Source organism: Argopecten irradians, chromosome 9, assembly GCF_041381155.1.
Source record: "Argopecten irradians isolate NY chromosome 9, Ai_NY, whole genome shotgun sequence".
Classification (NCBI taxonomy): Eukaryota; Metazoa; Mollusca; class Bivalvia; order Pectinida; family Pectinidae; genus Argopecten; species Argopecten irradians.
Window position 1 is genome coordinate 10,406,184 of NC_091142.1, and position 21,252 is coordinate 10,427,435.

General features: G+C 36.7%; 1 protein-coding gene across 5 annotated transcripts in view; it reads left to right on the plus strand.

Moving 5' to 3' along the window:
* The window catches only part of LOC138331406 (potassium voltage-gated channel protein Shaw-like), a 42,370-nt gene that overhangs the window by 13,219 nt on the left and 7,899 nt on the right, over positions 1–21,252 (plus strand). For all 5 annotated transcript variants that reach the window (XM_069278999.1, XM_069279000.1, XM_069279001.1 and 2 more), the window contains exon 2: positions 18,205–19,041. In XM_069278999.1, the coding sequence (XP_069135100.1) occupies positions 18,205–19,041 (837 nt within the window). The remainder of the gene's footprint in view (positions 1–18,204; positions 19,042–21,252) is intronic.

Sequence of the window (21,252 nt, forward strand, 5' to 3'; positions counted from 1 at the left end):
CTACTTCCGGAATGATTTGTATATTGAGATGACAGCTACTTCCGTTTGGATTGGTATATTGAGACAACAGCTACTTCCGTTAGGATTGGTATATTGAGGCAACAGCTAATTCCGGTAGGATTGGTATATTGAAACGATAGCTACTTTAGGTGGAATTGGTACATTGAGTAACAGCTACTTCCGGTAGAATTTGTATATTGAGATTACAGCTTCTTCCGGTAGAATTGGTTAATATAGATGACAGCTCCTTTCGGAAGGATTCGTATATTGAGATGACAACTACTTCCGGTAGAATTGGTTTATTGAAACGACAGCTACTTTCCGTGGAACTGGTATATTGAGATGACAGCAACTTCCGGTAGGATTGCTATTTTGAGACGACAGCAACTTCCGGTAGGATTGGTAAATTGAGATGACAGCTACTTCCGGTAGAATTGTTTAATTGAGATGACAGCTACTTTTGGTAGAATTGGTATATTGAGATGACAACTACTTCCGGTAGGATTGGTATATAGGGATGACAGCTACTTCCGGTAGAATTGGTTAATTAAGATGACAGCTCCTTCCGGAAGGATTCGTATTTTGAGATGACAGCAACTTCCGGTAGAATTGGTTTATTGAGATGACAGCTACTTCCGGAAGGATTGGTATATTGAGATGACAGCTATTTCCGGTAGGATTGGTATATTGAGATGACAGCTGCTTCCGGTAGTATTGGTATTTATTACTATTACTACTAATCCAGTAGGGTTTTAATTTTTATTACAACTAATGCACAAAGAATATAGAGTTTCTGTCTGGTTCCAGTGATCTATTTATTTATTTATCAAATGACAAACAATCAATATTGAGCTCCAAAAATGTTTTATAGGATGTTTTATATAACGGTTGATTAAGTCACGCCGTGTAATTTTATATGTACATTAGCACGTCATTACAGTATAATTGGAGGGATTCCTACATGGCATTTATGCCTAATTTTATAGAATTGTAACAATATTGTAAATTTCAGTATTAGACGTAGTATATAGACAGATCGGTAGGGAAAGTGGTGTCTCCTTATTAGTCTACCTCGGATGACCCTTGCTATTAGTGTTTCCATATAACCATGACTATTGGCCCACTGATAATCACCCTGGCTATTGGCGTCTCATCGACAAACAACGATATATGACCCTGACTATTGCCTTTTTGTGTTTCCTTGACAACCATCTTCCTAAGACCCAAGATATTAGTGTCTGCTTGACAACCATCGTCGATATGACCCTGGCTATATAAGTGTTTCTTTGACAACCATCCTTCGTATGACTCTGACTAATGGTGTCTCCTTGATAACCATCCTCGAATTACCTGACTATTAGTGTTTCCTTACAACCATCCTCTTAATGCACCCTGACTATTGGTGTCTCCTTGACAACCATCCTCGTATGACCCTGACTGTTGGTGTCTCCTTGACAACCACCTCATTACCCCTCCCTGTATTACCTGCCCTACCATGTTTCTTGACAACCACCCTATGACCCTGACTATTGGTGTTCCTTGACAACCATCCTCGTATGACCCTGACTATTGGTGTTTCCTTGACAACCATCCTCGTATGACCGACTATTGTGTTTCTTGACAACCATCCTCGTTGACCTGACTATTGGTGTTTCTTGACAACCATCTCGTAGACATATTGTGTTTCCTTGACAACCATCCTCGTATGACTATTGTGTTTCCTTGACAACATCTCTACTATTGGTGTTTCCTTGACAACCATCCCGTATGACCTGGCTATTGGTGTCTCCATATGTGTCTGTTAATTTCCATTGCCACACACCCCTACAGGAGTGCGTTAGAGTTATACCTAAACCAACTTTTTCCTGATGTCTCTCATGACAAGCCTTGAGTAGAATATTCGCCAATGTGAGCAAGAGTTTTGCCATGTTCATTTGTCGTACATATTACAAAAGTTGTAGTTTCTACTCAGCTTAGCAATCAGCATAAAGGGAATGGGACGACTGGTTTTTCCGTTGTCAGTATAATGTGACCGTTTGGGGTGTGCCTTTCGGTGTTTTTTCAATGTCTTTGGGAATATGCTTCATTGAGATGTTCCCTTACCAATTGACATGATATAACCACAGGGCGTTTGGTTCTATAGACATTTTTCTCTATATATGTATGTGACATAGTATTACTTATATAGATAGAAAAATGTCTATAGAGCCAAACGTCTATGATATATCCCTGGCTGTTGGTGTCTCCTTGCAACCCATCAATATGCCGATAAGGCCCTTGCAAAGTCTCTAACTGTCAATTTGTATCCATATGTCCAAAATATTTCCAAAGTCTCGTTTTCATATGACCTTACTTTTATCAGGACTCTTTGGCATGAACTTAGTATGATTTTGCAATGGTGTGAAAATATTTAACCTTAACTACTTTATTACTTCTACCGTGTTCAAATGTTTACCTACATACTCATACAACATTGAAGATAAAAAACACATTTACAATAACAAAAAATGATTGGCATGCTCAATCGTTAGAAAAAAACATGCAACAATGTAATGGATACGACATTAAAACATTAGTTTATCGCACACCTCAGCTTCAGTGTTATTGCGGCTATTTTGAGCCTCGTAAATGAGGCAGGATCGTAGAACAAACTCGAATATTACTCGCACAAGTAGATCATAAACGGTGATCGAATCTGTTCGTTTTCTATGCAGTTGATAGCAGCAGAATCGCTGGGTTATAATGATAAATTACTGAATCAATTAGAACAAATTAATCATCGATGTTATACATCTGTCTGTGAACATTTTACGGTGTATTTACAATTCTCTGACGAATTCGCACCAAGTCTGAGCGGATATATGTACACTCTGCGACCTTTTTTATGATTTGTCTGAGTTATCGAGTACAGCAACATTCATCACCCGATAGAAAATGTTATTGTTCCAAAATACAACACAGTTATCATCTCAGCTTGCCAACTTGTCAATTGTTAAAACATAAACGTTGTATTGGTTGGTCACATACCAACTGTCAGATACGATGAAAAATTCTTAAGAAGGATGCCATGTCGTGTAATGTTTTCCAGAATTCCTAGAGGCGGAACAGTGAAATGATCAGGTGGTGTTATGGTTTAGCCATTCGCCTTTCACCTAGGCCTAGCCGGTTGGGGTTCGATCCCCGACAAGGACGTGAAAGATCTGTCGTCACCTACCCGATCACGTGGGTTTTCTCAGGGCATTCCTGTTTCCTCCCAGTCTAAAACCCATCGCGCGCTTTCATCCGGGCCATCGGAAGTGATGAAAATGAAAATAATGTATACTTACATAGAGAACGTGCAAATCAGATTTTTCGAGTTATATTTACAAATATCTGGGAGGGGGGTTCTTAATTATAAAAGTGTTGTTTGTTTGTCTTGTAGTTCTTCGGAAATACAAATGTCAGTCCCACACATCAAAATATAGACTTAAACATTTGTGACCATAACGGTTCCATTTTATCTATTTTGCTTAAAGATGCTCCACCGCCGACAAAGCATAAATGATATTCATTAGTTGAAAAATAATTGGTGTTTGATCATGTATATATATGTCTAATTAACACAAAAAATAATATAAAATGCTTTATTTCGCCTTTGATGCATGCGCAATCAGTACTTTCTTCCATATAGGATATAGTGACACGGAATTTTTTCGGGATGCAATTAATTATTTTTCATATTTTTAACTTGAAGTAAAATTAGAAGCTCAAACTTTTCAATGATGGTAATGGTGTAAAGTAAGTAACTTTTGTAACTGAAGAAAAATATTTAATCGTCTGTTCCTGTTTTTATTAGTGAAAAAATACCATTTGTCAGCGGTGGAGCATCTTTAAGCAATAAAAGTAACCTGTGTTAGACAACATTTAAATTATTGACTTTGGCATTGTTATAAATAGATATATTATACATGCTTTGTACCTAAAAGCCAAAGGTCTTTTGTTTAATAAAAAATTCATCGAGTTGTCAAGGTTTGTCATGATGTGAATTGTGTTTGCTAAAGCTATATACGGCGTACATTACAATACATGTATAGAGGGACATTGGATCACGTGATAAAACATCTTACACTTTCTGTTTCATTTAGCAGTTATTATTTGTCGTAAAACAAATCGTACATTGGTACGTGTGTCCTCGTTGTCCATTCATTAAAGACGACGAAACATCGACTCCCTGCTGAAACTCGTCAGACATGTTTATGTTACGATAAAAAAAATATCAGCTAGTACTTAGTACACGTGAACAGGTGTCATTGTCCAGTACCCACGGGATTTCCACGCGCGCGTAGGTATGGGTGGGAGTAGTGTTAATTAGAGGTATTATAATCGTTGTCCGGAACAGACTGCAAGGGGAGGTCAAAAAAGTCTTTTCCACAACCAGTCCCTAAATGATCAAACAGACAGGTCAGCGGGGATCCTATTGTCGAGTTCCAATTGTTACCTACATTCAAACAAGCTCCCTGTAAGCAGTTTTCTCCCTCTATATGTCCAGCTAGGTATTTCAGGGGTCTTTAGGTGGAATTCGGAGGTCGGAGAGTCCGCGTGCGTGACTAACACTGCGGTATATCGTAATCTGTGTTCAACATCTCCAACATAGTAACGACATTTTTACCGTTCGGGTGATATTAATCTTCCCGTTACTTGGCACTTTGTGGAATATCTGCTCTGTATAAGACTGAGTTGTCTGGTGATGCGCCTTACACTTGTACATAGCTGAACATGCTTCTGATTGGAAACGTGGAGAGTATCTTACTAAAAAATACAGAGAGGGTAAGTCCAGCGGTCAAATTTGTCTTTAGTTGTTTAACTTACCTCGTAAACTCGGACTGTCCAGTGCGTAATGCTTGGTCAGTGTATGGGTGCAATTCGGTGTCTAACTTACCTCGTAAACTCGGACTGTCCAGGGCGTAATACTTGGTCCGTGTATGGGTGCGATTCGTACATGTAATATACAGTTAGATATCACGTGTACATTGTCAAAGAGATGACCAATATAACATTTCGGAATCGGACATCGGTCATCTAGGCGAAGAACAAATTATTTTTTGTCGTCTTACAAATCTTAAAACTTGAGAAAAAAATAGAAACTTTTGAGGATGTTCCATGTTTAGGAAGCAAAGGAAGTCCGAGAGAAAACCGTCTACCTACGCTCGGTATCTTACCTAAACAGGTTCCCGAAGGTGAAGGCCTAAGGCTAGTGGTACTGTGTCTGGAACAACCTAACCACCTACGGCACGTCCCTTCTAGATGAAGGGTACCCAACGTACCACGTGATCGTGGTAAATAGTTTATACAGGTGTTAATTTCGGAGACGATCGCTTTCATCACCTGTTACTTCTTAGATACTGACGGCAGCTATTGAGGCGAATCTTATCGGACAATAGTTAGATAAATGTGAAGATCAAAGGACATATAGGACCGATAGCAAGGTTTTACAAGTAATTCATTTGACGCCGACAGAAAATGACACGATAATCGACGAGAAATCAGGAATGTGAAACTTCGGAAATCTCGTTAGTTCTACCAATGATCGCGAGACACAGAGATTATACGGCATCTGATATTTTTTCTACTCGGCTAGCCCTAATACCTGTGGGAACAATTTGTAAATTACTCGGATAGTTGCTATAAATTAGCCGTAGGTCGATGTTTTCTCTCTAAAACTCTGGTTTTCCTCCACTTCTGTATTTATGCACCACCTCAAACATAGAATCTTAAACAATCTAAGCCAATCAAACAAGTGCTTAATTTGATGAGAGTCATTGCGTACATAAAGAGTATAGAAGTTGTTTGCTATGGGTTTCTACCGGACCGACTAAGATTTTTGGCTAAAGATGATATCTGAAGTGTTTAAAAGCAATATTACAGCTAGTACAGACAATACTACACGTATTTTGTATAGCTATCGATCCGCTTGGTCATTTGAGTCTCAAACATATCTGAATTAAATATTTTCATATCGCGTCTTTTATCAACAGTGGTATGTAGCAGGGTGGTTGTGTTTTACTCGTTTAATTAATACTTCTGTATTTGATTAAAAGGTTGCTTAATACCAGCAATTTTACTCATCTGTATTTCAATACATAATCTCTGTAGTTTAAAGAGAGAAACCATTTTAACATTTTCTTTTTAATTAAATCAAATTTGTAAAATAACTCATACATGTTCATCTAAAAATAATGTGTCATAAGTCAATATATTTATCTTTAGAATTATTATCAAAATATCAAAAATAAATCGGGATAAATAACGAATACATATGTGTTTTATATTTTAAATGATAAAAAGAGATAACTTCATTTGGATACATGTCTTATACAGGCATTTTTTCTACTGAAATCTGAAATAATCTGAATTAAAGAGATAAACAAAATCTTCCTATACATTGTAACTTTTTTACATTGCTGTTTACTGCTAAGTAACTGATAAACACGTTCTTGTTTATCAAGCATTTGTTGTTTATTTTTCTTTAATTATACTATAGTATGACCTAGGGATCACTTTACAAGAGTAAACAGACGTATTTCCCCCATAATTAAGTTCTTCGTGTTTCTATTAACAGCTAGGTAGGGACCTGACAGGTGCCAAGTCCCTGTGTTAGGAACCTGACATGAAATCGTTTCTAGTCCCTGTGTCCCTATTTGTCCCATTGTGGTATGATGTGCAAGTCGAAAATTCCGTATTGCTATTCATTCTGCAATGTTTACATGCATCCAAATGTTTCTTCGTGCGGTTCGCTTACAAACGATAACATAAAAACGCATTCCTTAATGTCATTTTCAAGTTAAAACTATACCATGTATATTCGATTTGATGGATTATTTTTGCGGAATGATTTGTGAGGGAAATGTTTTGTAGTACAGTATTCCTCCGCAGTGATTTTGTTATAGATATTTACTACTTTGGGAATTACTACAACAGGTTACTACCTATAATGAATGATTAATTTGTTTATATTGACTGTTTACTCATGATGAATTGGCTCCTTTACGACCGTTATTGTATACATAGCAGACAACGTGATTGTTAGAGCACGTGTATTGTTTCGCATTAGCAATACACAACATGCACGCGGTCACTGGAAACTGACGATTGTCTTATTATATATCTTCGTGAATGTTCCCAAACATTTTTGTCTAAATTCATCAATTTATTTGAAAATATGCTTTTCGTTTTTCCTTAACCTTGACATTGTTCGTTTTTTTTTCTTTTTTTGTTTTTTTTTTAATTTTGTGTTTTTTTTTTAAATGTTATTAACGATGTTTAATTATATTCCATGAAAACTTTATTTTTTATTTGAAGAAAGCAAATAAGAATAATTGAACATTGGTCTGCCGAAGTCTATGTAAATAAACGATTCCATTAAAAACATACACAATTTTTAATGGAACATTATTTGCCTATTTGAATGGGGTTAAATTGGATTTTCCTCTGACCCTGCCTCCAAACATGGACATTCTTACAAATATTGTGTAAGTCGGTCACTTGTAAGTCTGGCGTGAGACCAGAATTACACATCACTATGTGGATATTACGGGTATAATGATAACCCATAAACAATTAGATTGATGTCTATTCCAGTGTTCTTTATGTGACGTCATAGTTAATCGAATTTTGTCATCTTAGTGAGACAAGTCTCGAGATAGAGTTAACCTTGAACTTGAACTCCACAGACGAACATAATGCTGTATTTCATTAACGTAAAATAAGGTTAGTGTGGGTGGGCGGATACGGGTAAACAATCGTACCCGGGGGATTAGATCAAAATAGAATATCGATGATACACAGAAAACAAAAGGTAAATAATAACAATAGGGTACCGAAAATAGAACACTTGTAATCACGGAAGTAAGCAATATTTGGTGGGGTATGATGGGGTAATGGCTGAATGTTTAAGATGTTCAGTCATACCCTCTTCGTGATCGTGATTTCGAATTCACTCCCATGTCGTGCAATTGCAGTTGCTTCCTCACTTCATAACCTGACATGTCTTTATGTGAAGCTGGCTGTAAAAAGGACATTACCACGGTAAATTAATCAAATATAACAAATAAGAACTGCTTGCGCACTAACCATATATCTACGTGGGGCATATGCAGCTGCCAAGCACTGACTATTGGTTGGCGAATTTTCTTCGGGAACTCCAATTTCCCTCATCATGCACGGTAATCGATTGAGTCCGTAAACCATACATGGTAGAGCTTTACTGATAATCCATCAAACTTTTCTTTTAGTTAATGACCAAAAATTCTTGTTTGAAATTGTTCTGTTAGTTTTGAAATTGGTCCTATACGTTACTAACACCCCCACCCCCACCCTCACCCCACCCCACCCTGTTGATAAACATCATCGCGTGCTGCTAGTACATATGTTATAGGATGACCATGCACCACCCAGACACAGTAAGGGTAATCTGTTTTTCGGACAACATCAAATACCATTGAATAATCAATGGTGCATTATCGTGTGACGTCACCTTTATCCAATTAGACGGGCAATCCAATTAGTCTCGTTTTGGTACACAAATGTAAACACCAACCACAGGCGTTTGTCTCTTTATACATTTTTCTCTCTATATATGTAATACTGACACAGTATTATAGAGAGAAAAATGTCTATAGAGCCAAACGCCTGTGCATTAACCAAACGTATATATCAACAACAAAGGGTATTTGGCCAATGAGCTGAGTGGTTTAACCTACCGTCACGTATAATTCGTTTCCGGGTACGAGATTTATTTGACCAATCGACTGGTGAGCTATATAAAGTGCTATACAACCTAATCGTAATATATGGACAAACTTCCGTCAATCTTCGGAAATTATCGTCTTATTCGAAGATTGCCGGAAATTTTGCGATTTCGATATGCTGTCGTTCAATCGCGACATCTGGGGGTAATTTCCGTCAATATTCGGATTTCCGAAGATTACCGGAAATTTCTCCGAGGGGATCCGATTGTGCTGTCGTCGAAAAGAAGGGAGATAACTCTGAGAAATCAAAAAGAACGAACCAAATTGTCGCATATAACTAGCTCTTTAAGGCAAAAAACACCCCAGCGTAGATAATGGGTAAGATATCAAAAAGAGCGTTGCACGGCAGATCGTCTTTTGGTGGTTTACGTATGCTACAAGGTTTTTGATGTATCTATTTATAGCGTTCATTAGCCCCGTAGTCTTCAAATGTCAATATCACTGTATTGATACATTTGTCATTGCTTTAATGATTGAAAATACATGTATGTTGCAAGTTTTCAAAAAAAAAAAAAAAAAAATCAATGCCCTGGAATTAATTTTTGATATTATCCACATATTCCCATATCTATGTAACAAAGTAGTCACAGATGATACAGCATTACTAAAACTGGTATGTCTTCCTTCATTCAAAGGAAATATATACGTATTGCTCTAGCTAACATTTTATAACTAGGCCCAGGCAAAATAATTAATTTTATGGCTTTAATATTTCTTGTTTTATCAAAAACACGTTTGTTTTTGCTGTATCAATTATTTGTATACGTGTTGCAGTTATAAAATACAACATAAAAACATTGCGGCGGGTTAGTTTACATTTCATACACTCTTCCACCTTGACCTTGGCCTCGTTTTCAGAAGTCTGGTCTCTCAAGGTACTTTGGCGGGGGAGTGATGTTTTATAGAGAGATAAGCTTCCAAAATAATGGAATGCACGTGTAATGCGTGTCAGTCGGCCACATTGGCTCGGTAAGGGTTAGTTGGTACGTGACTCAGAGGCTGCACGAGCTAGCTTCGGAAGCATAAAGTCTGTGTAAGAAAAAAATGATATATAGTATATGTCGGTCAACGGGGCAACGGTGTAGTTGAATCTCCCAGTCTGATCGTTTACCGCTCCCAGTCTGATCGTTTACCGCTACATGTACCCACCATTGCCATTTTCGACCCTCGTCGTCTGACAAGCTAACAAGGGAAGTAACCCTGCTGATAAATGTTTTCAAATTACAAGTTAGAGATCGTGGCTTTCTTTTACAGCTGAAATTTAACCTTTCTTACACATGATATATATATCTAAGCACATATATTTTGCCAACGGTTATATAAATGCATTTCGTTAAATTCCAATCTGTGTTTTCATGATAGACTTGAATCATATACCTTTAATCATAAGCAAGCATAATTAATGTATCATCTAAATATGGACCCAAGGTTAAGAATCCGTGCCAGATTTTCCGGATTCTTAATAATTAACAGAATTTACGTTCCAATCTGGGCATTGTAACTCGGCTTTATGACCTTTCACCTAATGAAGATGTAATATGTCTTGTTAATTATCTAAATATAGATCATCTGAGTCATGTGCAGTAACTGGCCACTACCTGACATTGACACGTGCAGATTTTTCACCTATATGGTATTGTTTAGAGTACTGACGTAAATATTAATTAAATATTACGGAATTGCTCACTTATATAGTCTCACCTGTCCATAATTGAATTTAGTGTCCCTTCATAATATACCCACCTTGTATATATATATGAGTAGTCGACCATTTTGTACCCAGACAAGAAACGATGACGACTAATAAGAGACGTACTTCTTTCCTCAAAAGAAATGATCCGTTCAAGGCCTTGTACAAATGTTGTTGTGATGAAGGCACAGAACTTCTGGATCAAGGTTCCGAAAATTCCGGATTTTTAGTAAGTTATCTATTCTTTTGTTAGTCCGTTATTCTGTCGTTCTTCTTGTATTGGCATTTTGCATCGACTCAAGTCCCGTATACAAAAATGATAAAACGGAAGAATAAGTAGGACTTCTTTTGTCAACACCTGACAATGACAATGACGATGACAATATTTTATTCTCGTAGAAAAAATATGTAAAGAATTGCAATACAGTACAGTACATATCATATTTTGTTTGGTCAATATTTTCTCTGTGAAACTAGTATTTTACACATGAACTTGTACATTGGTTGCTGTCCATGGCACAGGGGACTGGGAATTAGTTACTGTTTTAGTAATTTCTTGATATGGACACTATAGGATGGGTTTTAAACACATGCAAACTGTTGAATCCAAGGTCCATGTGGTCAGTGGGTTTTTTTACTAATCCGAAACTGTATAGAACTACATGCGATTTTTAATCTAAGTGAAGAAATAAGAGGTCGCTTTAAATGGCAGACAGTATGGACATACTTTAGATGATTTCTAAATTTTGTGTGCCATGTGCCTATAGAGTATACTGCTTTGGGACAACGTGCGTAGTAGACATTGTTGGATGGAGGTAGTACCAATCTTATTTAAATCTTCAATTACAGTCGCACCTGTCTATAAAGACCATCCAGGGAACAGGAGACTCTCTATAGCCAATTGTCCATTTGTGTTACAGATAACCATTTGGGACCCTATTAAACCAAAGTAGTTTTAATAAGCAGGTGGTCTTTATACAGAGGTGGTCTTTATACAGAGGTGGTCTTTATACAGAGGTGGTCTTTATATAGAAGTGGTCTTTATACAGAGGTGGTCTTTACACAGAGGTGGTCTTTGTACAGATGTGGTTGCTTACAGAGGTGGTCTCTATACAGAGGTGGTTTTTTATACAAAGGTGGTCTTTATACAGAGGTGGTTGATAAGGCAGGTTTCACTGTAGTTTAGTTAGTTAGTTTTAGAAACATTTACATGTTGCTTATTAGATATTGATAATGTATATGACATAAAAAAAATCATGAAATAGTTATGAGTTATCTCCCTCCATCAGCAGTTATTGCCCTTGTCATAATGACAACCGCAAGGGTTGAGACGTTGATATTACCATTAGCTTTCCAACTATTAGACATATTCGAATTCCAAAGCTAGCTATGTTGCTATAAAGATATTGAGCGGTTGTTCGGTGGAATCCCCTGGTACTCTGGCCTTAACCTCTTCAAACCGGTACATTTTTAAATGACCTCACCTGTTAATAGGGCGTAAAACAAAATTTATTATCACTGAAGAGATTTTGTAAATTTATAGCGGCTCTTATGTCTTGTACATATTTTGTTTTATCCATTGCAATGCGGCTGATACATTGTATGCCGTAATAACTCAGACCAGTTTTATGATATTTCTTTCATCATTAATAATTCAAATCACATTATGCCTAATATTTACTTTTATGTTATCGATCTGTGCCCGGTCTGTGCGCGAGTATCCATATACAATATTAGATAAACATATACACTGGTATACCACTAACCTGGTTTAAACAGTGTAATTGCTTACTATGCCAATATTAATTATCTGTGTCCTAATGTTTGTTACCATTATAATATGTACATGATACCCATCAATAACATTCACCGCATTTCATTTATCTGAGTAATACGTCGATCGATCGGTGACGTCACAAGGCATCAAACGATTTTTTCAAGAGCAGTCATGTTATTTTATAGTATACAGCCAAAGTTTTTGTTTTTTGATGTTATCCTTCTTTAAATGTACATTTTTATGTTTATACTTCACATATTTAAACCATAACGCAAACTTTTCGATGTAAAACACGAAAAATTCTTAGCTGTGCGTCACAGATAAACTATGATATATTAATCACGTCAATTATAATCAATCAGCTAATTAATCAATCAATCGACAGTTTCTTGTCATGTTATAACATTTTACAATATATAGATGTGTGAAGTACGTCACATGTGATATATATTATATGAAGTACTGTGCACATCGTCACTTTTATGTACTTAGATTTTCCTGTGTATTACGTCATATGTGATATTTTTGTCTACACTAACTATATAAAGAAGTGTGTAGTACGTCACGATACATGACATAGTTTGTGTAATACGTCACGATACATGACATTATGGCGCATATATCGCGTGTGCGCATGTATATAATACAACCGGTTCACGCAAGTTTACGTCATACAAAATACCATGCGCATTATCGCTCGCTCAGCAGACTAAACCATTATAAAGAATTATCACGCCCGTTCCCATGACAACAAAAGATAATGCTGCAATAGATACAATCACACTTTGAACTATTCATATTTACATAAACAAAACATAAAGGTGTGTTATGACATCGAAATACCTTAGTGACATAAACTATCTACAGATACAGATATGTTATTATTGCTAATATTTATTTGAACATTTTCGATTTTTGTTGTATGCCGAACACATGCACTTCTACTTTGCATATTGTTGCAGAATGTTGCTTTTATTATATTCCCAAAGTTTATCTAAAACATATTTACACAAAAGTTTATTTTTTAAAAATTCTTCGCGCGACGCCAATGCAATAGCATTTGAACTTTGAAAGCATGCTTCCCTAGAACTGTCTATGTTTTCCTATATAGGCCATGGGCTAGGAGGGTCCCACATGCACCCCCCCCCCCCCAAACCTCCGAACCAATATTTTTCTGAACCCTTATGACCCACTGATCACAAATCAAAATGTTAACATTGCATAAGTTGGGATGAACTTCCGGTTATGACGTCATCAAGATGGCCGCCATCTCGAATTTCACTAAAAATTGAAAAATAGTCATAACATTAACATTTTTCAACCGAAGTAGACAAATGAGGTATCAAAATGACCACAATTGAACAATGAATACATATCAGGACCAAATAATCCAATATATGTAGTGATTTCTACGCAGGAAATGAAAAAATTGGATTTTAAGCTCAAAAATGGTGATTTTTTCAGCAAATTTTTCATATTTTGCTTGACGCAGCAAAAATGTTTCCCAACAGCAAACTATTATTTCTAGTAAGTTTTTTAACCACTTATCAATAAGTTTAAACAACAACAACAATAAAAACCAATGTTAACATTGTACAGGTTCCGGTTATGACGTCATCAAGATGGTCACCATCTCGAATTTCACTAAAAAATGAAGAAAAGTCAAAACACTGATATTTTTCAATTAAAGTAGACAAATGTGGTATCAAAATGACCACAATAGAACGACAAATACTTATCAGGACCAAATAATCCAATATTTGTAGTGATTTGTACGGAAGACATGAAAAAATAAGCTTTTAAGCTCAAAAATGGTGATTTTTCGGCAAATTTTTCATGCTTGGCTTGACGCAGCAAAAATGTTTCCCAACAACAAATTATTACTCGTAATCAGTTATTTAAACTCCTTTCAATCAGTAAAAACAAAAACAAATACAAAAATATATAGAAATGCAAAAAAAGAATTATTGTTATACTCCAAAATTTTGTAGATTAGCAGCGTCTCAAAAATAATTATTACAGCACAACACCTACTGATAGCGTAACAAATGTAACCTAAGCTAAGCCTGTGTTTCGGTTAATATCATTAACAGTTCCCAAAGCGTTTGTGTCTTTGAAAATGAGCAGATTCATTGTTTATTTCCTATGCATAGCTTAAGCAAAATGTCAGATGGTTACTACAATGTCACTAATATGTCTTTAACTGGTTCTCAATGATAACCATTATCATTGTGCGTGCTTTCTCGCCTCACTGACCTATCCACTGAAGAGACTCGGCATATCTGGTAGCTGGTACATGCAGTCCGAATCAGAGTACTCGAGATATCAGTATCCAATTCCTCGAAAGCCAGAGCGTCTTTTATGACCCATCCATGGCCAGAGTTCATATCAGGAACAACAGGTTCAGGGATGTGGGATCTCTTTCAGATTCACATTTCTTCCAATGGTGGAATTGGTTCTCCTTAGCACATAGCTCCATAATTCGTATGAAGTACTATTCATCAATCTTGTGGACCCTCGTGCAACCATAAATGGCACAGGTGATATCATCGAGGTCATTAACGAGGGCATAAATGTTAAATGTTTTTCATTGGTCTGACTTTTCCCACTCCCTTGAAGGTGCTGGTTGTGTCACATCTGGTGTATGCGCAAAGAGACCATTGAAGACTCTCCCGTAAAAAGTTCTCTAAAGTGCTTTCCAGACTTGGCAAAGAGTGAAACGTCACTGCAGACCTCATTCATGACCTCAAAGAATCCACCTGTGCCACCTATGGTCACTGAGGTTCACAAGAATGAGGATTTGTGCTTCATACGAATTAAGGAGAACCAACTCAACCCTCCGCAAATGTTGATCTGGTGTCTTTTCCATCATGCCGGGGAAGTCTGGAACATCTATACGATATGTGAATCTAAGTGAAACTAGGTTGGAAACAGGAAGAGCTCCCACATCCCTGAATCCGATGTTTCCGATGTTAACTCTGACCATGGACAGTTGACAAGTTAGAACCACGATGGTAACCCGGTAATGTAATGTCACATCAGGTCACCGAGGTCGAAGACGACACTCTGGCGAGAAAGCACGCACGACGAAAATGATTAGCATTAAGAACTAGTGAAAGAAATATGTGACACTGTAGTTACCATCTTACATTTCCTTGCGTTATACACAGGAATTAAACAATGGATGTGCTCATTCTAAAAGACACAACATGTTTCGAAAAGTGTCATGGTATTTACGGAACTTTAATTTGATACCCTTAAGCTATTAGTTAGCGTTTTGCTGTAATAATTCAGTTTGAGAGGCTACTAGTCTACAAAATTTTGAACATGAAAATGGATTATTTTGAAGTCCCACTTAGATATTCGGCCAACTTAAAATTCAAATTTGTTTAGATATCAATCGTCAATAGCCAATGTTATATTCAGGAAATTCCAAGACACCAGGAAACTGTAGTGCTAGCGGTTTGGAAAAAAATAACAATCATATGACGCTTACGGTGATGTTTTGTAAACCAAATGATGGTATTACAATTCCTTTTGCATTTCTATATAATTTTGTTGTTGTTGTGGTCTGTGGTCATTTTGATACCTCATTTGTCTACTTCGGTTGAAAAATGTCAATGTTATGACTATTTTTCATTTTTCAGTGAAATTCGAGATGGTGGCCATCTTGATGACGTCATGACCGGAACTTATAAAATGTTAACATTGGTTTTTGTTGTTTTTGTTGCTTAAACTGATTGACAAGTGGTCAAAAAACTCATTAGAAATAATAGTTTGCTGTTGGGAAACATTTTTGCTGTGTCAAGCAAAATATGAAAAATTTGCTGAAAAATCACCATTTTTGAGCTTAAAATCCGATTTTTTCATTTCCTGCGTAGAAATCACTACATATATTGGATTATTTGGTCCTGATATGTAATCGGTGTTCTATTGTGGTCATTTTGATACCTCATTTGTCTACTTCGGTTGCAAAATGTTAATGTTATGACTATTTTTCAATTTTTAGTGAAATTCGAGATGGCGGCCATCTTGATGACGTCATAACCGGAAGTTCATCCCAACTTATGCAATGTTAACATTTTGATTTGTGATCAGTGGGTCATAAGGGTTCAGAAAAATATTGGTTCGGAGGTTTGGGGGGGGTGCATGTGGGACCCTCCTAGCCCATGGCCTAATACTTTAACATGTGTTTCGCTGTCTCACTTTCATGTAAGAAACTCAGAAATAGTAAATATACTTAAGAACCTTAATACACCTTACCTGTGACAGGTGTATAGTTACTCGCGTGCTTAATTATATTCACACGTGCAAATGTTTTTGTTGGCGAGGCGAGGTTAGAAATTTACGCTGGGTTACGAGTGCTGTCTAGAAGATAGTATAGTGTGTGTATAGCATGTGTTGTTTTGCAGAGCAAAATTAACTTTAAAGTGTTTTTCCAACGGGTTAAAACACTTTTTTCGTTCCTAAATAATACAATATTTATATTGATAGACTTCACAGTTATATACAATACCTATCATATATATATATTAACTAAGTTAAAGTAAGATGGAGGAAGAGGGAAGAAGAGAAAGGGTGAGAAAAAGAAATATCAATGGCAATATTACAAAATTTGCGATAATTGTAGTAACGAAGTCCCAGTGTTATCAATTTTTCTTAAAGATGCCCCACTGTTGACAAATGGTATTTTCACTATCAAAAACAAGAGCAGACGATTTATTACTTATCATCAGTTACAAAAGTTACTAACTTTACACCATTACCACAATTGAAAAGTTTGAGCTTCTCATTTTACTTCAAGTTAAAATTACAAAAAATAATTAATTGCATCCCAAAAAAAATCCGTGGCACACTATATCCTATATGGAATGAACTACTGATTGTGCATGGACCAAAGGCAAAACAAATTATTTTATATATGTTTTTGTGTTAATTAGACATATAAATACACGATTCAACACCAATTATTGTTCAAATGATGGATATCATTTATGCTCTGTCGGCGGTGGAGCATCTTTAAGTCAACTACTGTACTATAATTTGTATAGGAACGTATCACAAAAGTAAGAAAACGTACATGTTATAGAGCTAACAAAATCTCACCGCCAAATAGCTACTCTCCGAACAAATGTTATGAACTAAAGAATACAAAATCCGTTTCAAAGTAATCTCGATCAGTTGCAAATTTCTTTTATATCGGTCTTGGTCAAGTATAGCATGAGCGCGAAGGTCAAGCACTATGGACTCCTAGGTTTACCAATCGGTATTAGGTAATCCTTATATAATATTTAGAATGTTCATGTAATTCGTAATATTTTTTGACACCTTAATCCAATTCCTTAATCGTGGGATTATAAAAGGGCCAAGTGTTTCATAAAGGCGTTAGATCTCAATGCTCTTATGTAATTAAACACAAAAAACCAAAGACATTCGAAGTTTTGGAGTTATACATAAAACACATGTAACAATGGAATGTTACTATTTATCATGCTTGTTGATGTTGGTAAACGATTTGAAATGAAACATTCTGGGTTGGGTGCGGTGGTACAAAAGTACATGGTGTGGTGTGATGGGGTGGTTTATGACGAGCTTGTTTGTTCTGCCACGTGCTGTGTGATTGTGTGTGACGTTTATTATTGTTCTATAGCACAGGTATGTCTGTCAGGGTCATAATATATAGCAGATCCATTGGTATGTTCTCACAAAGTCCTGGCCAAAATAAGTAGATCGTAGGTCTACAACTGGCCATACCTCTCTGATACACCACGGCAGTCAGTAGCGTCACGACTAACTGTCGCGAAACCTGGCGTTGTAGAGGTTTGTGGGATTCAGCTATGAACCCCACCCATTCATAATATCATCTCTTTGACACATACAGGTGAACTTACCTGTGTGATCGTTAATACCTATAAAGCATGGCTTATGTTTCCTCTGTATCTTCCTATCAGGCCAGACGAACCTCGCTTCCCCAGCTGCCACGTGACCCGGACAAACGCCGGAAGTCTTCATCCATTGGTCAGCTGAGGTCGCTTGCAACAATGACAGACTCTGACGAAGACGACTCCAACAGTAACGATGTATGTGTGAAATGTAACCGGCGAAAAGTGGCAATTAGCGACAGTGAGGAGCGAGTAAATGGGAACTGCCTACCGTTGGAAGGGAAGCCAGACGACAAAATGGCGGTCAGTGCGGCCATAGTAGTCGGAGGTGGTGGCGGTGGTGGGATTCTCAAAAACAGGAGTCGTGTTAACCTAGACAATGTAGAATTACAGGAAGTTTGTCGATGCCCAAGTACTGGGACTCGTAAATACAAAGTCCGCGAAACTGTGATATTAAATGTTGGAGGCCAAGTGTTTGAGACGCTCAAAACCACACTGAAAAGGTTAAAAACATGCAAGTTAGCTCGAGATAGTGAAATGATGAAACATTATAGGGAAAGCAAAGGAGACTTCTTCTTCGACAGAGATCCTCAGGCATTTAGTGTGATACTTAATTACCTCCGAACTGGAGAGCTCCATTTACCAACTTATTTGTGTGGCCCCGCTCTCCAACGAGAGTTCGAATATTGGGGTGTGCAGGAAATGGACATTGAGCGTTGCTGTTGGCAACCTTACAACACATGGAAAACGCAAAACCAGTCGTTAGAAAAATTGGAATATGACAGAAAGCGATCAACGACATTGAAAGAGCTCGAGGAAGACCGAAAGAGCTCCAGCTGTTGGAAAAGAAGTAGGGCAAAAGTTTGGAACTTCCTTCAGGATCCGAACTCGTCATGTTGCGCCAAGGTTAGTACCATTGATATTTCGTCTTTAATAGTGTATATACAGTAAAACACGGTTAAAACGAACCCCTACGGACCAACGAATTTACTTCGTGATATGTATAGTTCGTTACACACAAACTACAGGTATATATGTTATAGGAACCTCGAAAGAGAATGAAAACTAAACCTTATAACCATGAATTCGTTGTAAGCATGTTCGTAATAAACGTGTTTTACTGTAGTAATTTTAAACATGCATAGCTTATATGCAACTTTCATTCAAAAAATTTCTAATGATTCTCAGTCGTGCTTCTTAAAATGTTATTAATAAAAAATAATAGCATTGTTTCTAGTTATTATGGTTTCCATAAATTTTCATTTAGCTTATAGACGAGTAGACCTATTAGCATTGTTTAAATTAGATTATTGAGAAAAGACTGAGTCATTTGAATAGCGCACCTTTTTTTAATATCGCGGTTAACTCCTCATAGTCAAAATCTGGTATAAACCAAGTTGACTAAGTGACGCTGTTTAGCATTTAATTGAGTTATTAGACATGATATAGTAGAACATATTTAGAACGTTTAACACAGTGAAGTTAGTGCAGCCAGACAAGTTAGTTTAGTAAAACAAAAAAATTGTGTAAACTTGTGACAACTGTCGCGAGTTAATTCAGTGACTGATTCATTTAAATTCAAAGTCAAGTCGAGTTAATTTAATAACGCATTGTTTTGGTTAGTGACGGGGTTAGTCGAGTTAACTAACGTTTTGTCGATAAGGTTATAGTGACGGGGTTATGTCGAGTTAACTAACCTTTTTTTCGATAAGGTTATAGTGACGGGGTTATGTCGAGTTAATTAACCTTTTGTCGATAAGGTTATAGTGACGGGGTTATGTCGAGTTAATTAACCTTTTGTCGATAAGGTTATAGTGACAGGGTTATGTCGAGTTAATTAACCTTTTGTCGATAGATTATAGTGACGATATTATGTCGAGTTAGCTAACTTTTTGTCGATAAGGTTATAGTGACGGGGTTATGTCTATATAACTAACCTTTTGTCGATAAGGTTATAATGATGCGGTTAAAGTCAAGTTAATTAACCTTTTGTCGATACGGTTATAGTGACGGGGTTATGTCGAATTAACTAACCTTTTGTCGATAAGGTTAAAATGATGCGGTTAGAGTCAAGTTAATTTACCTTTTGTCGATACGGTTATAGTGACGGGGTTATGTCGAGTTAACTAACCTTTTGTCGATAAGGTTATAGTGACGGGGTTAAAGTCGAGTTAACTAACCTTTTGTCGATAAGGTTATAGTGACGGGGTTATGTCGAGTTAACTAACCTTTTGTCGATAAGGTTATAGTGACGGGGTTATGTCGAGTTAACTAACCTTTTGTCGATAAGGTTATAGTGATGCGGTTTAAGTCGAGTTAATTAACCTTTTGTCGATAAGGTTATAGTGACGGGGTTAAGTCGAGTTAACTAACCTTTTGTCGATAAGGTTATAGTGACGGGGTTATGTAGAGTTAACTACCATTTTGTCGATAAGGTTATAATGATGCGGTTAAAGTCAAGTTATTTAACCTTTTGTCGATAAGGTTATAGTGACGGGGTTATGTCGAGTTAATTATTCTTTTGTCGATAAGGTTATAGTGACGGGGTTAAGTCGAGTTAACTAACCTTTTGTCGATAAGGTTATAGTGACGGGGTTATGTAGAGTTAATTAACCTTTTGTCGATAAGGTTATAGTGACGGGGTTATGTAGAGTTAATTAACCTTTTGTCGATAAGGTTATAGTGACGGGGTTAAGTCGAGTTAACTAACCTTTTGTCGATAAGGTTAAAGTGACGGGTTTATGTCGAGTTAATTAACCCTTTGTCGATAAGGTTATAGTGACGGGGTTATGTAGAGTTAATTAACCTTTTGTCGATAAGGTTATAGTGACGGGGTTATGTAGAGTTAATTACTTTTGTTAATTAACCTTTTGTCGATAAGGTTATAGTGACGGGGTTATGTCGAGTTAACTAACCTTTTGTCGATAAGGTTATAGTGACGGGGTTATGTCGAGTTAATTAACCTTTTGTCGATAAGGTTATAGTGACGGGGTTATGTCGAGTTAACTAACCTTTTGTCGATAAGGTTATAGTGACGGGGTTATGTCGAGTTAATTAACCTTTTGTCGATAAGGTTATAGTGACGGGGAGTTGAGTTAATTAACCTTTTGCCGATAA